The sequence below is a fragment of the Lycium barbarum genome, chromosome 7 (genome assembly GCF_019175385.1).
Source record: "Lycium barbarum isolate Lr01 chromosome 7, ASM1917538v2, whole genome shotgun sequence".
Classification (NCBI taxonomy): domain Eukaryota; kingdom Viridiplantae; phylum Streptophyta; class Magnoliopsida; order Solanales; family Solanaceae; genus Lycium; species Lycium barbarum.
In genome coordinates this window covers 2,821,103-2,844,530 of record NC_083343.1, presented here as the reverse complement: position 1 = coordinate 2,844,530, position 23,428 = coordinate 2,821,103, and the positions used below count along the sequence as shown (strand labels likewise).

At 34.9% G+C, this 23,428-nt stretch overlaps 2 protein-coding genes, 1 non-coding gene and 1 pseudogene across 3 annotated transcripts; 3 read left to right on the top strand and 1 right to left on the bottom strand.

Annotated features, from left to right (window-relative positions):
* Nucleotides 1-1,251: 1,251 nt before the first annotated feature.
* On the top strand, nt 1,252-1,684 carry LOC132602759 (subtilisin-like protease). Its single transcript, XM_060315532.1, has 2 exons — nt 1,252-1,405; nt 1,494-1,684. The coding sequence occupies exons 1-2, from the start codon at nt 1,252-1,254 to the stop codon at nt 1,682-1,684; spliced, it is 345 nt and encodes a 114-aa protein (XP_060171515.1).
* Nucleotides 1,685-4,923: 3,239 nt separating this feature from the next.
* Nucleotides 4,924-14,009, bottom strand: LOC132602908 (nuclear pore complex protein NUP43). Its single transcript, XM_060315717.1, has 5 exons — nt 13,349-14,009; nt 7,026-7,095; nt 5,833-6,070; nt 5,673-5,746; nt 4,924-5,238 (listed from the first exon to the last, which is right to left on the bottom strand). The coding sequence occupies exons 1-5, from the start codon at nt 13,954-13,956 to the stop codon at nt 5,185-5,187; spliced, it is 1,044 nt and encodes a 347-aa protein (XP_060171700.1). The 5' UTR covers nt 13,957-14,009; the 3' UTR covers nt 4,924-5,184.
* Nucleotides 14,010-16,902: 2,893 nt separating this feature from the next.
* Nucleotides 16,903-17,017, top strand: LOC132604702 (U6 spliceosomal RNA; annotated as a pseudogene).
* A 3,451-nt stretch (nt 17,018-20,468) lies between these two features.
* Nucleotides 20,469-20,571, top strand: LOC132604685 (U6 spliceosomal RNA). Its single transcript, XR_009568799.1, has one exon. It is a non-coding gene; the product is annotated as a U6 spliceosomal RNA (small nuclear RNA).
* The last annotated feature ends 2,857 nt before the right edge of the window (nt 20,572-23,428 follow it).

The following is a 23,428-nucleotide window of genomic DNA, read 5'->3' as shown; positions in this document are numbered from 1 at the left end:
AGCTAAAAATATCCTTCATTACAAATTTGGATAAAAAATACCCCTCCCGTCATTAAAATTTTAAGTATACCCCTGTCAAAAATAACCTGATTTTCATTAAGATAGGGGTATATTTGAAAACTTTAATGACGGGAGAAGTATTTTTTACACGGAAGATATTTTTAGTTCTTTTCCCAAAGTAGAGGGGCATTTTTTACCCTTTTCCCTTTACGAAATTACACTTGACTGTAGGGATCGTTTGTTTCGCGAGTTAAAATATCTCAAGATTATAGTTAAACGATTATAATTTTTGAACTAATTTATCCTAGGGAGATGCGGTTAATCTCAGACTTAATCCTGAATGAATTTATACCGTCAACTAAACACAGTATAAATTTAATCCCACACTTAATTTTGAATCTGCGTACCAATCGACCCTATTGCTTTTGAAAATTTGATTGGATTGTCTAAATAAATAAGTAGTCATTAGATTAACTGATTAAGAAATAATCTGTTATGAAATATTAAATGTGGATGTCCATCACTCTAGAAATAAATTCTCACTTCCACTACACAAATATAATGTCTCTTCCATTATCTTCCACCATCTTAATGGTTCTTTCATTATCTTCCACCATTTTAATGGTTCTTCCATTATCTCATATTTTGAATGACATGTTTATTGTTACCCTTTTATATGCCTCTATGCACCACTATAAATAGAGGCATAGGGATTACACTTGAATAACACTTGAAATATATTGAGATGAATAAGAAAGCTCCCATCTCTTGTCTCTCTTTATCTCTTTATTGGTCTTGCTTCATCTTTTGATATATTGTACTAACTCTTTAGAATGATTTTATAACATAATCATTATTATTGTTGAGTTGATACGTATCTTTAAATTTAAAAAGTACTTCATATAACAAAGACACCTTATTAATAAAATTGAATAGTAAAATAATTCAACCTAGCAGAAGCTAAAGAAAAGTAGTTCTAGTTCATACTTATTGGTTGGTTTGAATATTTCATTCAACGTTTGCTACATGTCATTAGTTCAATTAATTCTTCAAGTTACGTCATGGTAAGATTAACCACCAAGGGATGTAGACGTGTAGTGAGATGGTTGTTATCCTTTCACCCTTAATTAGAGGTTTCTGGTTCAAGCTCTGAAGTAGAGAGTGTCTTTATTTTATGAAACTTGCGCGATATGTCTAAATTAGTCAGAGTTACTGACAGAAAGCACTTTCCTATATAAATTAGTGGCACCCATGGTTGCTTCATTTTCTTCTCGAGGACAGAACATGGCCAGTCCTGGAATCTTGAAGCCTGACATTATTGGTCCTGGTGTTAACATTCTTGCTGCTTGGTCTACTTCTGTTGAGAATAACACCAACACAAAATCTACCTTCAATATTATTTTCGGTAATATCGGCACCTCTATGTCTTGTCCTCACCTTAGTGGAATAGCTGCATTTGCTAAAAAGTGCACACCCCACTTGGTCTCCTGCAGCTATCAAGTCGGCAATCATGACAACGGCTGATACAGTAAACCTCGCCAACAATCCCATTCTAGATGAAAGGCTTCTTTCGGCAAATATCTTTGCGGTTGGTGCAGGACATGTCAATCCGTCAAGAACAAGTGATCCGGGACTAATTTTGATACCCCATTCAAGAGCTACTTACCTTATTTGTGTGGTTTGAATTACACAAATCAAGAGGTTTGGAACCTTCTACAATGCAAGGTGAATTGCTCGGAAGTGAATGAGTATTCCTGAAGAACAACTAAATTATCCTTCATTTTCCATCACACTCGGAGCGAATTCTCAAACATATACAAGAACAGTGACTAACGTCGGGAAGGATAAATCATTTTACAGTGCGGAGATAGTTTCACCACCAGGAGTTTCCGTGACTGTTAAGCCCTCTACTCTAAAATTCTCCAAGTTGAACTAGAAGTTAACATACCAATTGACCTTTTCTAAAACAACCAACAACTCAAACAGTGATGTCGTTCAAGGATTCTTGAAATGGACTAGTTATAGGCACTCTGTCCAATTGCAGTTGTGCAAGTCTAGAAAAGCTATAAGAATATTGAATTTCTAGTTTCTTTTATTTCTAATGATTGTTCCTTGTACAATAAATATGTATGGATGAGGCTCCCCTCCACTTTTTGTTGCTTAAAAATCAAAGGGAAAAAGCTCATATATGTCATCGAATAAATGACTCGTTCATGTCACTCGTTAATAGTTGGGTCTATTTATGTGATCGCCGTGACCGAAATGGCACATTCATGCCACTTATCATTAATAGCTCAAATGTTTGGTTTTAAAATACCAGAATTGGATACATGGCCTCCAATTAAAGGTCCGCGTCATGAATCGGTACCACCAAATTCCTTCACATTGGGAGTTGCCTCTACAAGAATCACTAGAGCCTCTACAAGAATCACTAAAGAATTATCTGGTATCTGTATTGGCCGAAGGTAGCAGGTAATTATTGAACTGCACGCAAACTTATCTAGACACTACCATCATAAAAAGAACATTAGAAGATAGACATTTGACAGAAGTGTCATGAAAAATGAAGAGTAGTCAGGCTCTTTAAAGATGTATTAGGGTGCACACAAGTTGGCCGAACACCGCGGTTATCAGGGGTGGAGTGTGTAACACCTCGTACCTTTAACCTAAGCTTTGCCCATGATCCTAGACTTAGAAAATCAGATAAAGAATGTGGGAATTGGAATTTCCCTGTTCAGTTGTAAGATGGGGGTTTACGCCCACGAATAGTGACCGTATTTTAGTATACGGGTCGTATTTCAAAACGTAAACTGGTACCAAAAATTTCTGAGCATTCTGGAATTTGGCATTTAGATGTTACATTGTTAAATACGGACCGTATTTCAGAATACGGTCCGTCTTTAAAAACGTATTTAGAATTTGAGAAAACTTCCTTGATGAAAGTTGTAAAGCTTTGAAATACCTTTCCAATGGCATATTATGGGGGTCAAACGGACATCTGTGCAAAGAGTTATGGCCATTTTACTGAAGAGACGCAGTGCAGTCCATACGGAATACGGACTGTATTCAAAATACGGCAAGTATTTAACTGGGTGTAAAATTCAATTTTCCAGAACAGTATATATTCGTCCATATTAGTTCAAAGCATTATTTTTCATTCCTTCAAGCCCTAGAACGATCTCCTACCCTCTTCCATCATCAAGAACACCAAGGTAAGTCTACTCTAATTATTCCAAGTCAATTTTAATACATATCCTTGTAATCTAAACAAAAAATCATCATTCCTAAACTAGGGTTTTCAAGAAAACCCATCTCAAGGTTCAAGAATTCAAGATTTTGGAAATCCTCTTCAAAGTTAGAGTCTTTAATTCAAGTTTGGAACATTACCAGGTATGTAGAGTTACTATCTACGTGTGGTAACATCATTGTTTCTTCCCCACGCCTCATAATCCATAAATTATGATTCTCTACTAAAACTAGAGTTTCTATACCATGCTCATAATAACCCTAGGTCCATGTCCATGATTATATTATGTATGAATTGTTATAATTCCATCATTGAGTTCTTAATATTTCTTTATGATTATTGAGAATCCGTCTGTAATCCATGAAAACCCATATCTTGTATTCCCTGGGTTCTTGCATGCATGTTTTTAAATAAAAATGTTTATTTCATGAATATTCTACATGTCTACAAGTTTTCATGCAATTGTATTATATAACTATGTTCATGCCATGACTCAAGATACATACATGCTAAATACAAGTTATTTCATGAAATCATGATTACAAGACAAGTACAAGTTAATTCACGAAAATCATGGGCTTCTTAGCCAATTATATCATATTCATGTTTTTGGGAGTTGCACGAATTACCGAGAAGGCTCAGATAACCTGAAACTACGTAGCCACCGTAGGACAAGGATCGCTCCGCCCAGTTTTGACGATTCCTTAATTTCACACTGAATGGATCCATCAGGCACGTTACCACCTTATGCCCTGGCAAGGTATGGGGGCTCTGCTGGTCCGGCAAGATACTAGACTCCACGTACCCACTTGGTGATATCATGTTGTCGGTTTATGAAATGCTCTCCCTACTTATCATGTTTTACTTATGTTATATATATGTATCCATGCTCATGCTCATGCTCATGTTCATATCCAGGTTTTCAGTTTCAGTTTTTATCATGTTATTCCATGTCCCATGTTATTTCTTTCAGTTGCCTTACATACCAGTACATTCAATGTGCTGACGTCCCCTTTTATTGCCCGGGAGCCTGCATTTCACGATGCAGGTACGGATTTACAAGACGACGCCTCTGCTCATTAAGATCTGCACGTACCAGCTTATTGGTGAGCCCCATCTCATTTGGGGTTTAGACATTGTCTTTCTTTAAATAGTTTTGCATCTAAAAGTATGCTGGGGGCCTTGTCCCAGCAAGTATGTTACGTGTTTCAGACTCATGTTAGAGGTTTCATAAACAAGACAAGTGTCATGTTAGACTTCCAGAGTTGGTTAGCCGACTTGGCTCATTTATGATATTGTCCGCATTCATGACTTAACCAAGTACTTATGTTTAATATTATGACTTACTATGTTTTATAAAAGCTCATCATGCACTTCACGTTATATTTCCGCTTATATATGTCTCATGATAATTCAGCAAGCCATGTGATTCGCTCGGTCACATGCAGTCAGACACCGAGTGCCGTGTTACGCCCAGGTCATGATTCGGGACGTGACAAAACTTAGTATCAAAACCTAGGTTCAAGTGTCTTTAGGGAGTCTATGAAACCGTGTCCAGTGGGATCACTTTTATATGTGTGAGGGCCCCATAAATTGAATGCTGCTTGTTTAATTGACTGCTGTATCACTATCTTAGCGGTTGCCTCAACAACTATGTATTATGCCAAAATTCAACATTATGTAAGAACCCGAAGAGAAATAGATAATATTATCAATTCCTGTTCTACAAAATGCCTAAATTGCATTGTAAATCTTTAAGATTTGCCAACATTTTTCCTTTACAGAAACACACTTGCTCATAATTAACAGATGGCCAACACTAAAGGGCTTAACCATACAGCAAACTCAAAATACAAGGAAGATAGCCCACAATATAGCTAAAGTTCTCAACTTCACAAGCAGCAGTCATTCAAAGCCCTCAGCTTCATAAGCAGCATTCAAGACCTTGTCAAGATGGCTATGGACTCCCACTCCAAACTACAAACAATGTCCTGCAAAGTTCTTGATGTTAAATAAGCACAGAGATGAATTCATAGGCGTTCGGACAATATTTGCCGCAAAAAGGAAAGCAAAAAATATTTGGAGTTGCAGTCGAAAAGACTATTTGAAAGTTGAAATGGTGTTTGGACAATATTTGGTTGAGGTTGGAAAAAGAAAAAGTAATTGAGGTTTGAGTAAAAAAGAGTATTTGAAAGTTGAAATGGTGTTTGGACATGAATTTCACTTGAAAGAAGTTTGAAGTTTTGGGAACCATTACATCTCTCACTGAAATACTCTCAAACAAGTTTTCAGATATTCTTTCACCATTATTTAAAATACTGAACTTCAATATTTGCAGATAATGAAGTACTATTATTTGCGACCAAACATCTTGAAATGATGCTCTTAGAAGGCGTAACAACATCAAAGTTAAGGTTTCACATACTGATGGGTTTTGTCGATCAATGTCAAAGCTGTTGATGGCACAAGGTTCAGCAAGAAGCTCGACGGGTTCTTCACCTGGGGCAAACCAAGACGAACCAAGCCATCATAAACAACAAAAAAAAAAAAAAAAAAGGAAAAGAAGGTCTAGATGTGTTCTATACCTTGTTCAATTACAGCAAGAATGCCATCCTCTGAGCAAATCATGGCAGGAAGAACACGTGATTCTGAGATGTTTCGATAGTTGGATGAAGTAGTATAGTTGTCATACTGGACCTCCCAAACATCACTTTCTGCTGGTGAAAGAGTGGACAAATCACTGGTTCCAACACCAGAAAGCATTATAGGCTGCTGTTGCCAGCGAAGATCCCATGCAAACACAGTACCAGAAGAACCTCCTGCCTTCAAACACAATACAATTAGAATAGTGAAACTGGAAACGACCTTGCAAGTCGAAGAAGCAAAGCATCCAAGATTCTCAGACATAAACCAGAAAAATAACCATTCCTTAGTAGTTTACATGGTCCTTTTGCTTCTAACGGTTTCCAATTCATTCCCCTCACATCCCCAACTCCATCTACCCCACCTCCAAACAAGAACAAAGGAAATATAAAAAGGAAAAAATTCAATTAATTGGTCCCTTGGGTTTTCGTCTTCAGCTGATTTCTTTGAAATGAACTGCATATAAGAAGTTTTTAAAAGGCAGGCCCTCAGAAGTCAGATCAATCACGAGTTAAATAAAATAACATTGTCATGCAAGACATCTTTATGGTTATGCTTTTAGCTACAAAATTTTATGAGAGAAATATTTTGCTAGCCTGGTTATGATGAAGAACAGCATTGATGCACTGCTAGTCAGTGTTTCAGCTTATATTTCCCTCACTCCTTATACATGTTCCAACCATATTGTAAGTGGTACTATGTTCAATTTTATTAGGAACAGAAAGTCCAGGAAGTCACAAGCTTCCTTATCTAAATTACCACACTGTTCTTTTCTAGTTATAAGTTCGCCTCCTGCCAGCTAATAAAACGGAAAATGAAGTTTTGTGGTTCGGCGTGTTCAGGGAGGCAACGAGGGGTGGCCAAGATGTCAAACAGCTGGAGTGACAACCTTGGAAACAGCGGTTCTAATCACAACAGATGCGACATTAGTGAATTCTTCCCGTCCACCCAAGTCTTGATAGGCAGAGTTACTAGGTACCTCTATTGATGAGAACTAACAGGTACCCACTTGACTAGTCTAGCTAAGCGCAAGTTGCATGGACAGCACTTCTATCAAAAAGAAAAGAAAAGAAAAGATAGGGAAGAAGGGTTGAGAAACACTGTCAGTTAAGAGAAGGCAGGAATAGCAGCTTACAAGACAAGTGTGCTTTCTTGATGGATGAATATCAATCGAATGTACAATGCCAGAAGTAATTCCATGAGTCCTGCAGTGTCGCCAAACACATTTTCAATAAAAGGAGCTTACACAATACATAATAGCATTCTTGGCCTTTTAAAGGATGAATGTCATAGAATCACAAAGAAACACTTTTCCATGGAACAACAATCACAAACTCCAAATTAATCCTCCCATCTTCACCAAAAATACCATTACCAATTCGCTTTAAAATGCGAAACAGGTCCACCAGGGCGCCGTTGATCCCACCATTGAAGTCCAAACCCCAATCCACCACTCACAAACTCCACGGGCGACGCCCATTTCACCGCGCTATACGAAACCAATCCATTCCCATAAATAACATTCCTACCCTTCAACAAAATTCACCAAATTAATCCTCCCATCTTCACCAGCAATCACAAACTCCAACCTATTTTCACTCACATCAATCCCATTAACTAAGATTTAGACCTATAGGTGGGAACTGAGGTGCCATTCTAATTTGTTGTACAACGCCAGTGCCTTTACATAAAATTCAGTTCTTGTTATCAAAATCAATAAAAGGAATGCAAAAATGAACAACCAATAATAAACAATGGATATACATTCATGAACATTCAGTCAAAAAGCTCTGACAAATAACTCGGATATCAATATACACAACAAATAAATAGCAATGCAGCTAAAAAAACCATTACCAATTCGCTTTAAACTGCGAAACAGGTTCACCCGGACGTCGTTGATCCTACAATTGAAGTCCAAAACCCAATCCACCACTCACAAACTCCACGGGCGACGCCCACTTCACCGCACCATATGATACCAATCCATTCCCATCAAAAACATTCCTACAACTCAACCCCCCAATAACAAAACTCACCATATTAACCCTCCCATCTTCCCCAACACTCACAAACTCCAACCCATTTTCACTCACATCAATCCCATTAACCCGACCCGAATGAAACCCCACCTTTTCGGGCACGGAATCAACAAATTCCAACGACCCATTAACTAAATCAGCTGTATAAAGCAGTAAAGAACCCGAAAATGTGGAAGCAGCAACAAGGGGTTTATTGGGGTGGTTATTCAGTTACTTCATTACTTATCAAATATTCCTCAACTAAGAATTATATCAAACTCAATCAAAGAAATGCAAAAATGAACCACAACCGATATATCATGGATATACATTTATATACATTCAAGATTCCACCAAAAAACTTGGACAAATAACTCGGATATCAAAACACACAACAAATAAATAGCAATGCAGCTAAAAAAAACCATTACCAATTCTCTTTAAACTGCGAAACAGGTCCACCAGGGCGCCGTTGATCCCACCATTGAAGTCCAAACCCCAATCCACCACTCACAAACTCCACGGGAGACGCCCATTTCACCGCCCCATACGAAACCAAACCATTCCCATAAAAAACCTTCCTATAACTCAACTTCCCTTCAACAAAACTCACCAAATTAACCCTCCCATCTTCACCAACAATCACAAACTCCAACCCATTTTCACTCACATCAATCCCATTAACTAAGATTTAGACATATAGGTGGTAACTGAGGTGCCATTCTAATTTGTTGTAAAACGCTAGTGCCTTTACATAAAGTTCAGTTCTTGTTATCAAAATCAATCAAAGGAACGCAAAAATGAACCACAAACAACAGCATGGATATACATTCATAAACATTCAACCAAAAAGCTCAGACAAATAACTCAATATCAATATACAATTATACACAACATATAAATAGCAATGTAGCAAAAAATCTCATTACCAATTCGCTTTAAACTGCGAAACAGGCCCACCGGGACGTCGTTGATCCCACCACTTAAGTCCAAACCCCAATCCACCACTCACAAACTCCACGGGCGACGCCCATTTCACCGCGCCATACGAAACCAATCCATTCCCATCAGGGGCGGATCCACCCTAAAGGGTGGGTAGATTAATAATTTTTTTATATACTTATGTTGTAATTTGCTTAAATTAGGTTAAATATTTGATCCTGCCACCCCAAGTCTTAAATTAGACAAAGGTGCCACGGCTGGCAGACACAAGTTTGAATCTATCTTGAACATTTTCCGACTCTCGTTTTTCTTTGTGCTTTTTACTTCTTTTGTACCAGTAATTCCCTTTTCGGCTCTCCCAATTTTCTATTTATCTTTTTATTATTTATATTGTCTTTCCTCTTTTCTACTATTTTATCCGTGATCTCTAGCGAGAACACACAACTAGAAACTTCAAATCCCTTAAATTAAGCATTTCTCTTAATCTCAAATTTGTGAGTATTTAAATCAAAAAACTTGGGTCTCAATGGGAATTTTGGATTAAGATCAAAATTCATTTTTTTTTTTATAATTTCTTTATTACTCCCTCCGTCCATGTTTACTTGTCTATGTTTGACTTAGGACACTCTTTATAAGCAACAAAAAAAATGAGAAATGAATTGGAGTACTTAATAATAAGGGTAAAATAGGTATAAAATGGTAAATTATGTCTTGGTTTTTCAAACTATATAACTTACAAGTAAAAGTGGACATATATTTTTAGTATAATGGACAAATAAAAATGGATGGAGGAGTGTAGCTATTCTATAATTGTTAAATTCAATTTAAATCACTTTACTAGTTAAATTTTGATGGAAATTTCGTAAGCACTGCTTAAAAAAAACATGAAATTTATGATTTATTTTTGAGAACTTGTAGTTTATCTAATTCTACATTTACTTATGGGGTGTATTTACCTATTGAAGAGTTTTTCTATTATTTTTCTTATTTTGATCGGTGTAATTCCCTTATTGAAGATGTTATTTTACTTTTGCAAATTCATTTTTTAATATACATAAGAGATGCAAGTTCCTTGGTGAAAATGTTGATTTTACTTTTGTTGTTAATGGGTGTGATTCCTTGTTTAAGATGCTAATTATGTTCGTTTCTTGATTTTTGAGATGTAATTTCATATTTGCAAATAAAAAAAAGCCTATTATGTTGACCCGAATAAACTAAAAAGAGATAAACCTGACCCAAATACACGTTCCTAACAAGATGTACATTGAAGAAAATTGTGGCACCCGCCACCTTCAAATTCTAGATCCGCCTCTGATTCCCATCAAAAACTCTCTTATAACTCAACTTCCCTTCAACAAAACTCACACAATTAATCCTCCCATCTTCACCAACACTCACAAACTCCAACCCATTTTCACTCACATCAATCCCACTAACCTGACCCGAATGAAACCCCGCCTTTTCCCCCTTTTCGGGCACGGAATCGACAAACCAACGACCCATAAACTAAATCAGCTGTATAAAGCAATAAAGAACCTGAAAAAGTGGAAGCAACAATAAGGGGTTTATTGGGTTTTGTGAAGTTTTTAGTGAAGTGATTCTTGATGGGGTTGTTAGTGATGATTGAAATGTGAGTTCTTGATTTGAAGTGTTTACTTCACTGCTTATCAAATATTCCTCAACTAAGAATTATATCAAACTCAATCAAAGAAATGCAAAAATGAACCACAACCAATATACCATGGATATAAATTTATATACATTCATATACATTCAAGATTCAACCAAAAAGCTCAAGCAAATAACTCATTATCCAAATATACAAAAAATGAACAACATTACAGCAAAAAATCTCATTACCAATTCGCTTTAAACTGCGAAACAGATCCACCGGGCCATCTTTGATCCCACCATTGAAGTCCAAACCCCAATCCACCAGTCACAAACTCCACAGGCGACGCCCATTTCACCGCCCCATACGAAACCAAACCATTCCCATCAAAAACCTTCCTATAACTCAACTTCCCTTCAACAAAACTCACCATACTAATCCTCCAATCTTCACCAACACTCACAAAATCCAACCCATTTTCACTCACATCAATCCCATTAACCCCACCCGAATGAAACCCCTCCTTTCCAGGCACTACCGAATCGACAAATTCCAACAACCCATTAACCAAATCAGCTGTATAAAGCAGTAAAGAACCCGAAAACATGGAAGCTGCAATAAGGGGTTTATTGGGTTTTTTCAGTTACTTCATTACTTATCAAATATCCCTCAACTAAGAATTATATCAAAGAACAAAAATGAACTACAACCGATATACCATGGATATACATTCAAGATTCAACCAAAAAACTTGGACAAATAACTCGGATATCAAAACACACAACAAATAAATAGCAATGCAGCTAAAAAAAAGCCATTACCAATTCGCTTTAAACTGTGAAACAGGTCCACCAGGGCGCCGTTAATCCCACCATTGAAGTCCAAACCCCAATCCACCACTCACAAACTCCACGGGAGACGCCCATTTCACCGCCCCATACGAAACCAAACCATTCCCATAAAAAACCTTCCTATAACCCAACTTCCCTTCAACAAAACTCACCAAATTAACCCTCCCATCTTCACCAACAATCACAAACTCCAACCCATTTTCACTCACATCAATCCCATTAACTAAGATTTAGACATATAGGTGGTAACTGAGGTGCCATTCTAATTTGTTGTAAAACGCTAGTGCCTTTACATAAAGTTCAGTTCTTGTTATCAAAATCAATCAAAGGAACGCAAAAATGAACCCCAAACAACACCATGGATATACATTCATAAACATTCAACCAAAAAGCTCAGACAAATAACTCAATATCAATATACGCAACATATAAATAGCAATGTAGCCAAAAATCTCATTACCAATTCGCTTTAAACTGCGAAACAGGTCCACCAGGGCGCCGTTGATCCCACCATTGAAGTCCAAACCCCAATCCACCACTCACAAACTCCACGGGAGACGCCCATTTCACCGCGCCATACGAAACCAATCCATTCCCATAAAAAACCTTCCTATAACTCAACTTCCCTTCAACAAAACTCACCAAATTAACCCTCCCATCTTCACCAACAATCACAAACTCCAACCCATTTTCACTCACATCAATCCCATTAACGAAGATTTAGACATATAGGTGGTAACTGAGGTGTCATTCTAATTTGTTGTAAAACGCTAGTGCCTTTACATAAAGTTCAGTTCTTGTTATCAAAATCAATCAAAGGAACGCAAAAATGAACCACAAACAACACCATGGATATACATTCATAAAAATTCAACCAAAAAGCTCAGACAAATAACTCGGATATCAATATACACAACAAATAAATAGCAATGCAGCTTAAAAAAAACCAGTACCAATTCGCTTTAAACTGCGAAACAGGCCCACCGGGACGTCGTTGATCCCACCATTGAAGTCCAAATCCCAATCCACCACTCACAAACTCCACGGGCGACGCCCATTTCACCGCGCCATACGAAACCAATCCATTCCCATCAAAAACTCTCTTATAACTCAACTTCCCATCAACAAAACTCACCAAATTAACCCTCCCATCTTCTCCAACACTCACAAAATCCACCCCATTTTCACTCACATCAATCCCATTAACCCCACCCGAATGAAACCCCTCCTTTCCAGGCACTACCGAATAGACAAATTCCAACAACCCATTAACCAAATCAGCTGTATAAAGCAGTAAAGAACCCGAAAACGTGGAAGCAGCAACAAGGGGTTTATTGGGGTGGTTATTCAGTTACTTCATTACTTATCAAAAATCCCTCAACTAAGAATTATATCAAACTCAATCAAAGAACAAAAATGAACTACAACCGATATACCATGGATATACATTCAAGATTCAACCAAAAAGCTCAGACAAATAACTCGGATATCAATATACACAACAAATAAATAGCAATGCAGCTTAAAAAAAACCAGTACCAATTCGCTTTAAACTGCGAAACAGGCCCACCGGGACGTCGTTGATCCCACCATTGAAGTCCAAACCCCAATCCACCACTCACAAACTCCACGGGAGACGCCCATTTCACCGCGCCATACGAAACCAATCCATTCCCATAAAAAACCTTCCTATAACTCAACTTCCCTTCAACAAAACTCACCAAATTAACCCTCCCATCTTCACCAACAATCACAAACTCCAACCCATTTTCACTCACATCAATCCCATTAACGAAGATTTAGACATATAGGTGGTAACTGAGGTGCCATTCTAATTTGTTGTAAAACGCTAGTGCCTTTACATAAAGTTCAGTTCTTGTTATCAAAATCAATCAAAGGAACGCAAAAATGAACCACAAACAACACCATGGATATACATTCATAAAAATTCAACCAAAAAGCTCAGACAAATAACTCGGATATCAATATACACAACAAATAAATAGCAATGCAGCTTAAAAAAAACCAGTACCAATTCGCTTTAAACTGCGAAACAGGCCCACCGGGACGTCGTTGATCCCACCATTGAAGTCCAAATCCCAATCCACCACTCACAAACTCCACGGGCGACGCCCATTTCACCGCGCCATACGAAACCAATCCATTCCCATCAAAAACTCTCTTATAACTCAACTTCCCATCAACAAAACTCACCAAATTAACCCTCCCATCTTCTCCAACACTCACAAAATCCACCCCATTTTCACTCACATCAATCCCACTAACCCGACCCGAATGAAACCCCGCCTTTTCGGGCACGGAATCGATAAATTCCAACGACCCATTAACCAAATCAGCTGTATAAAGCAGTAAAGAACCTGAAAAAGTGGAAGCAACAATAAGGGGTTTATTGGGGTTTTGTGAAGTCTTTAGTGAAGTGATTCTTGATGGGGTTGTTAGTGATGTTTGAAATGTGAGTTCTTGATTTGAAGTGTAGTTTAGGATTTGCAGTGAAGAAGTTGAGGATTCTTGATTGAATGATGAGAGGATTATGTGATGTTGAAAAGCTGAGAGTTGTGGAAGCCAACGAAGAGAATCAATGTAGTTGTTTTGTGGGAAATGGTGGATTTGGACACCCATTGTTGTGTGAGGGTTTTTGCTTCCAGGGTTTTAGCAAAGTAAGGACTATTTTGGTGTAATTTTCTCATTTTGTAGTTACTTTTTGAGAGAAAATGACAAAATTGTCCCTTATTATTTATAGTAAGTAGGTTGAAAATAGCTTGTTAAGTAACAGGTTTTTTGGCGAGTGGTCTGGGAGGTTAGAGTGTATGCAGATCATACCCCTACCCTGACTACCCTGAGAGGTAGAGATGTTGTTTCAGATAGATCGTGGGGTCAAGATTTAATTGAACTGTGAAAATAAAGAATATTTAACGGGAACTCATATTTGGAAGTACAAATTTTGTAGTTTTATGTTATTTTTTATCTATTTCGAGTCTCTGGTGTAACTTTTTGAAGTGCAATTTGTGTTATTTTTGATCTGTTTGTTTGTGTCTCGTGTAGTTATTTATGTTGCGATTTCTTGTATTTTGACAAAAAAAATTGTAGTGTTTCTAGTTAATTTTGCTTTTCCATGGTTCCTATTAAATTTAACAATTAAAGTTTGATAAATATTTGACGGACACCGAAAGTGCTCACTTATGACAAACTTAAAGGACCAACAAAAAACATGGAAGCAGCAATATATAAAACGTGGAAGCAGCAATACATAAGGGGTTTAGTGAGTTTTTAAATGAAGTGATTCTTGATGGTGTTGTGAGTGATGATTGAAATTTGAGTTCTTGATTTAAAGTGTGGTTGAGAATTTATAGTGAAGAAGATGAGGATTCTTGATTGAAAGATGAGAGAATTATACGATGTTGGAAAGCAACGAAGGGAAAACAACGTGGTTGTTTTGAGGCAAACGATGGACTTGGAGATTTTGAGAAGCCATTGTTCCGAGGATTTATGCTTTTGAGGGGTTTAGCAAAAAGTGAGGACTAGAAGGTGAAGTGTTGGTGTGTTTTTGCTGCATTACTATTTGACTAGAAGGAAAAAAGAAAATGAAAACTAATGTATTAACTTTTTTTTTCTTCTTCAATTTGTCTTCTCTTTTTATACGTTGGAGTGGACACGAAATTTAGAATGATTTTTCTTAAACTTATGATACAAAATATCATTCGGAAATAATCTTTCTGCCATCACAAGGTTAGGATAAGGTATGCCTACACTCTATCCTTCTCATACCTCACCTAATGAGATTGTACTTCGTATGTTGTTGTTGTTGATAATATAAAATTTAATATGATATGATAATTTTATAAATTATATTATCCTAATTTTATAACCATAAATTATATTATTTGGATAAAATAAAAAAATCTAAAGTTAAATAGTTTTTAAATGGGATAAGGCATTATTACCCTTTTGAACTATACCCGAAATTGCTACGACACACCTTACCTTTCCCTGGGTCCTATTACCCTCCTAAACTTATTTAAAACCGAATAATTACCCCTACAAACACTGATGCTCACTCTCATATGGAAGAGATACATACACTCTCCTTACCACATGTGTATTTATTTGTTTTCTTTTTCTTTTCTTTTTTTAATTTTTTCAGCTTACGTGTCAATTTTTTTTAAAAAACTGATTTTTATTTTAAAAAATTATTTTTAAAACCCTTTTTTTTTTAAAATGAAAATTTGTTTTTTTTTAAAACCCTTTAAAAAAAACTGAAAATATGGATTTAAAAAATGATTTTTAAAACCCTTTTTTTTAAAAAAATTGAAAGTTTGATTTCTTTTAAAACCCATTTATTTATTTTTAAAAAATAAAACTGAAAACATGAATGTTTTTAAAATATGGATTTGTTAAAAATATGGAAAACTTGATTATTTTTTTAAAATGTCTTAAAAAATTCTTGATTTTCATGATTTCATTTTCTTAGGACAATTTTATTTTTCAAATAAAATCCGGAAAAAGTGTTATTCTTGTCAAAATGTGAAAAAACTGAATTTTTATAATATTTTGAAAAAATTAATTATTTTTTTAAAATGTGAAAAACCCGTTTTTTAAAACTAAATTTGGAAAACTAGATTTATTTTCATATTTTAAGAAAATACATATTTTTAAGAAAAAAATTAAGTTTTTCCTTTTTTTTTATGTTTATGAGAGAGTGAAACACACTCACCTTGCCACGTCAGCATTTAGGGGGGTAATTATTCCGTTTTAAATAAGTTTAGAGGGGTAATAGGACCCAGGGAAAGGTAAGGTGTGTCGTAGTAACTTCGAGTATAGTTCAGGGGGTGATAGTGCCTTATCCCTTTTTAAATGTATAAAGTTTCATTTTTAAAAATAGATTAAAAAAATTTATCATGTAAAATAGGATAAAGAGTATTCTATATTAAAGACCGAGAAAAGAAAGGAGGAAGGGAAGAAAAAGAGAACAATAATAATTGAATTCACATTTTGATTAGGGAAGGTTCATGATTTTTTTGACTAGCAAATCATCGAGAATCCTAAAGAATTAGGAAAAGAATATGTGTTTGCTTCTAACTCCTTGAAGGTTGATTGACGTTTCTGTTCTCTTGATTGTGAACTTGGAGCTTTTCCTTTCAACTTTTACTTAGTGTAAATCTTGATACAAATACTCCAACCATCACGTATTCTTTAATTTGGATATATCATACGAAAAAGGAAATGGCCCTAACGAACAGAAAATGACTTGATACATATATAGGGTACAAAATAAATTATTACATTCAGGTAAGCTAAACGGGAAAAGAAAAAAGAAAATATAGTTCTTGAAAATGAATGCAAAATTGGAAGAACTAGGTGAGTTGGTTTGGTAAAGTTACAACTGGGCATGTTTTATGGGCTAAGGTATTGTCACCCAATAATGGGCTTTTTAAAAGAAGCCTCAACTAAACAAGAAAAGAAGCTTTCTGGTTCTATTTCAACCAGACCCCTAACCAGATAGTCCCACATCGACTAAAAGCTGAAACTCTCTTCCGTTTATATTGCAAAACCTTAACACCTGTGTTTGTCCCTTCGGGGACATCTGATAAAATTGGAATGATACAGAGAAGATTAGTACGGCTCCTGTGTAAGGATGACATGACATGCACAAATCAAGAAATGGTCTAAAATTCATGTTTTTTGATCTGGCCTCTCCTTTGAAGTTGTATTTTTTTATTGCATTCTTCATTTGGGTAAAATTTGGCATGCAGATTTTAAGTAGACTACTAGAAAGGGTCGCCTGGCGCACGAAATTACTAGAAAGGGTTGTCTGGCGGCGCACGATATCATCTCGTGTTCACTTAGGGTTCCAGTAATGAGAAAATTGTCCCTTGTGTTATTTTTTTATTTTTTTTATAGTAGGATGACACACACAAATCGAGAAATGGTCCAAATTTTTTTGACAATTAAACGTGTTTTTTGATCTGGCCTCTCCTTTGAAGTTGTATTTTTTTATCTGCATTCTCCATTTGGGTAAAATTTGGCATGCAGATTTAGAGTAGAATACTAGAAAGGGTCGCCTGGCGCACGAAATTACTAGAAAGGGTTGTCTGGCGGCGCACGATATCATCTCGTGTTCACTCAGGGTTCCAGTAATGACAAAATTGTCCCTTGTTTTATTTTTTTATAGTAGGTTGAAAATAGTTTGTTAAGTATCACTTGAGCAGTTTTTATGGTAAGTGGAGTCTGGAGAGGGTAGAGTATGAAAATTGGCTTCGATAGACCGTCGAGTCAAGATTTAATTCGAACTGTGAAAATAAAGAATATTTAACGGGGAACTCACATTTGGAAGTACAAAATTTGCAGTTTTTACATTATTTTTTATCTATTATAAGAGTCTGGCGTAACTTTTTTAGGTGCAATTTATGTTATTTTTGATCTATTATTTGTGTCCGGTGTAATTATTTATGTTGTGGTTTCAGGTATTTTGACAAAATTTTTGTAGTGTTTCTAGTTAGGTTTGCTTTTCCGTGGTTCCTGTTAAATTTAACAATCAGAATTTGGTAAATATTTGACAGACACCGAAAGTGCTCACCTATGGCAAACTCAAAGGACCAACAAAAAACGTGGAAGCAACAATATATAAAGGGTTTATTGGGGGGTTTTGTGAAGTTTTTAATGAAGTGATTCTTGATGAGGTTGTTAATGATGATTGAAATGTCAGTTCTTGATTTGAAGTGTAGTTTAGGATTTGTAGTGAAGAAGTTGAGGATTCTTGATTTAATGATGGGAGGATTATGTGATGTTGGAAAGCCGAGAGTTGTGGAAGCCAACGTAGGGAATCAATGTAGTTGTTTTGTGGGAAATGGAGGATTTGGAGATTTTGAGAAGCCATTGTTGTGTGAGGGTTGTTGAAAATCTTACGGAAAATACTTAATCACGAACACTATAAGGAAATCTTGCAAGCTTGAGGCATGTCCGAAGACACTGTCCTTAAGGATATTTCACCCAGTATGAGTGTATCTCCAGGATTCAACAAGCTCTTCTAGTATAAAACTAGGAGCCAGAATGTAACAAAGATTTATCTCAAAAAGAAAACTCAGCACAATATAATTTGAGAAGAAGAATTTCTCTTGATTTTTGTGTATCTTCAAAGGAAAAGAATTGACATTATATAGAAGTAAGATTCATAGGAACATTCTGATAGTTGCAATTGTTAATAACGTCTCTTATAGAATAGTAGTAATTGTAGAAGACAATTACAATTCAATATCCTTCATGGCTGAAAATCAATGCTGATAACGGTAGGAATTTTATTAAAATTATGACTAATCAAGGCTAGGTATTCAACCACAATAAATACCATTAACAAGACTTTAATAGAATGAACCTAGACAACAATTTTGAGTATTTCTTTTTGAGATATTTAATTATTTTTTCAACAAGGGTTTATGCTTTTGATGGGTTTATTAGAGCTGTAGAGAGTTTGGGACTACAATATATATAACTCTATGGAGAAGGTGAGGTTTTTTGCTGCATTACTACTATTTGAATAGAAGGGAAAAAATGAACATTATATTGGTCGTGTTTGTTTGGGTATGGAATTTAGAAAGGAGTTTTTTTTTTTCCAGAAAAACAGTTATGATACTCCCTCCATTCCATAATAAGTGACTCTTTTAGCTCATGCACACCCTTTAAGAAATTGCTCACTCCTAGAAAATTAGGAGTATTTTTACCAACTTACCCTTAATTATATTTTAAGTTAACATTGGGTATTGAGTAGTTGGTAATTAAAACTTTAGTTGGATGAACAATTAATGAGGGGTATCATTAAATCTTCAACTAACAAAGCTTAATGACTTCAATGAATTTTTTTGAGTATGTACAGTTAATAGATGAAACTTTAGAACAAAAATTACAAGGTGTAAAAATTTCAATAATAAATCTAGATTATGAATGAGAATTTAAAATGACTCTTCAAAATTTATTTTCATGGAGTGACTACTACTTGTTTTGATATATAGGAGAAGAGTTATGCTAGCATGATACTACGTATAATGTGAACACCATTTCATTTGACATAAAATATTGTGCTTATATAATTAAATGCCTAGAAAAAGAAAATGTAATTAATGAATCTTGATTATTTAAACAAGTGCAAATTTGAAAGAATCTGTCCAAAATATTCTTGAAATCCTAAAACGTCACTTATTTTGAAACAAAATAAAAATCCTAAAAGATCACTTAGTAGGGAATGGAGGGAGTATTAAATTTGAATATGATATTTTTGTGGTTTTTAGTGTCAGTACTTTTATTTCTTCAATATTTTCATTATAGCTTTTTACTCTTTCACTTTTCTTAAACTTGTTTTGAAAATAATTTTCTCGAGCGACGGTCTATCGAAAGTAGCTTCTCTACCCTCGCAAGGTAGTGGTAAGATCTCTGTACACCTCACCCCTCCCCAAATTCCACTTGTGGAACTATACTGACTATGTTGTTGATATTTTTTTGGTTATAAAATTATATCACTAATAATAAAATAAAATTATATCACTAATAATAAAATAAAATGTTTATAATTAAATTATTTTTAATATATATAAAGGTATCGCTTCTTTTCAGACAGATTTAAAAATGTGTCATGTAAAATAGAATAGAGAGTTTCAAATCTAAAAAGACAATGGCTATTTTAAAACAAGATCGAAAAGTGGGGCTATTATTTGTTATGGTACTCAATAAATATCTTAATACGTGCTTAAAAAAAAAAGTCAATCCGGTGCACAAAAATAATACGTATAAAAAAATATAAAAATAATTTATTAAATTCACGTGAATTTATAGGTTTAAGCTGGATGAGCCTCTATACCTAATTGAAAATAAAAAAATAAAAAAGGAAATATAGTGCTTGAAAATGAATGTAAATTGGTGAATTAGTTTGGTAAAGTTACAACTACAGATTTTACGGGCTAAGGTAGTATTGTCATCCAATAGTAGCCCATCTCGTAATTGGGCTTTTAAGAAGCCTCAACTAAACAAGAAAAGAAAAAGCTTTCCGGTTCTATTCCAACTAAGCACCTAACTAGATAGTCCCACATCGACCAAAAGCTGAAATTCTGTTCAGTTTATATGGCGGAACCTCAACACATGTGCTTGTCCCTTCGGGGACATCTGATAAAATTGGAATGATACAGACAAGATTAGCATGGCTCCTGCGCAAGGATGATACGCGCAACTTGAGAAATGGTTCAAATTTTTTTGACAATTAAATCTGCGTTTTTTGATCTGGCCTCTCCTTTGAAGTTGTATTTTTTTTATCTGCATTCTCCGTTCGGGTAAAATTTGGCATGCAGATTTAAAGCAGATTACTAGAAAGGGTTATCTGGCGGCGCACGACCATCACGTGCCTGCACCTCCAAAGGTGTAATGTAGGCAGTCTATCGTGACGTAAGTATTAGTGCCTGATTTCGTGGCTTGAACTCGTGACCTATAGTTAATGAAAATAATTTTATCATTGCTCTACGATGCATCCCCTGTTCACACGGTAAAATTAGTTTTACTGATTTTTCTAACGAAGAGATCTCATTTCACATATATTGTAACTGTGAAAATAAAGAATATATAACGGGAACTCATAATTGAAAGTACGAAATTTGTAGTTTTAGGTTTTTTATTTTATCTATTTCAAGTGTCTGGTAATTTTATGAGGTACGATAGAAATTAGGAAAACGGAGTATTATTAAAGGAAAGTGATTCGAACTTTTTGTTTCTAGTTAAGAGCATCATCGGAATGAAACGGCGGAGCGAAGAAAAGAAGTCAGAATTAATTGAAATTTGTACATTATTATTAACCCTATAACAATTAAATCGTTGTTAGTCACGGTATAAACAATTCCTCTACAAATAATATGAAATTGGTCATATTATCGTATGAGTTTTTGAAATTAAAATTTAGAATTGATTCAAATTCGTCACTTGCAACTTTAAGAGATAATAGAAATATGAAAAACGGATTGTATAACTCTATGGAGAAGGTGAGGTTTTTGGTGTAATTTTCTCATTTTGTCTTTTACATTTTTGAGAAAATGTCAAGATTGTCCCTTAATTTTATAGTAGGTTGAAAATAGTTCGTTAAGTATCACTCAAGCAGTTTTTATGGTAAGTGAGATCTGAAGAGGGTAGAGTGTGAAAATTGGCTCCGATAGATCGTCGGGTCAAGATTTAATTGGAACCATGAAAATAAAGAATATTTAATGGGGACCTCACATTTGGAAGTACAAAATTTGTAGTTTTACATTTATTTTTATTTTTATCTATTATAAGAGTCTTGGCGTAACTTTTTTAGGTGTAATTTATGTTATTTTTGATCTGTTTGTTTGTGTATGGCGTAGTTATTTATGTTGCGGTTTCTGGTGTTTTGACGAAAATTTTGTAGTGTTTCTAGTTAATTTTTCTTTTTCATAGTTCCTGATAAATTTAACAATCAGAGTTTGGTAAATATTTGACGGACACCGAAAGTGCTCACTTATGGCAAACTTAAAGGACCAACAAAAACGTGGAAGCATCAATATATAAGGGGTTTAGTGAGGTTTTTAATGAAGTGATTCTTGATGGGGTTGTTAGTGATGATTGAAATTTGAGTTCTTGATTTGAAGTGTGGTTGAGAATTTGTAGTGAAGAAGTTGAGGATTCTTGATTGAAAGATGAGAGGATTATGTGATTTTGGAAAGCTAAGAGTTGAGGAAGCCAATGAAGGGAAACAATGTAGTTGTTTTGAGGCAAACGATGGATTTGGAGATTTTGAGAAGCCATTGTTCCGAGGATTTATGCTTTTGAGGGGTTTAGCAAAGAGCGAGGACTAGAAGGTGAGGTGTTGGTGTATTTTTGCTCCATTACTATTTGACTAGAAGGAAAAAGAAAATGAAAACTAATGTATTAACTTTCTTTCTTTCTTTTCTTCAATTTGTCTTCTCTTTTTGTGCGTTGGAGTGGACGCGAAATTTAGAATGATTTTAAAAAAAAGTTATAATACAAAATATCATTCGGAAATAATTTTTATGTCATCACAAGGTAAGGATAAAGTTTGCCTACACTCTATCCTTCTCATACCTCACCTTATGAGATTTTACTTCGTATGTTGTTGTTGTTGATAATATAAAATATAATATGATAAGATAATTTTATAATTATAAATATATTATCCTAATTTTATAATTATTAATTATATTATTAGGATAAAATAAAAAAAATCTAAAGTTAAATAGTTTTTAAATATATAAAAATTTCATTTTTTTAAAATAGATTAAAAAACTGTATCATGTAAAATAGGATAAAGAGTATTCTATATGAAGATTGAGAAAAGAAAGGAGGAGGGGAAGAAAAAGAGAACAATAATAATTGAATTCACATTTTGATTCGGGAATGTTCATGACTATTTTGACTAGCAAATCATCGAGAATCATAAAGAATTAGGAAAAGAGTATCTGTTTGCTTCTAACTCGTTGAAGGTTGACTGACGTTTCTCTTCTCTTGATTGTGGACTTGAGCTTTTCCTTTCAACTTTTACTTTGTGTGAATCTTGATACAAATACTCCAACCATCACGTATTCTTTAATTTGGATATATTATATGAAAAAAGAAATGCCACTATAGTACAAAAAATGACTTAGATACAGATATAGGGTACAAACAAATTATTACATTCAGTGAGCTTGTAGGTTACAAGCTATATCGACCTCTATATAATTGAAACAGGAAAAGAAAAAAGAAAATATAATCCTTGAAAATGAATGCAAATTTGGAAGAACTAGGTGAGTTGGTTTGGTAAAGTTACAACTGGGCAGAGTTTATGGGAATTTGGCACTGCGTGATAACTTCCACACATAATTGGCATATATTAGCCAAGTTATTAGAATCTGGCAGAAAACAGCCCATATACACGTTTTTGGTCAAAAATATTAGCACATCATGACCAAAAACTTCTTCAGTTAAAATAGCTTCTCTCTCCTATCTTCTCATTCTCTCTCCTACCTCTTATAGGATATTTCTCAATCTCTTAGCAGTATACCCGTGTATACATAAAATTGTATACATATTATTTCAGTGTACATAAAAT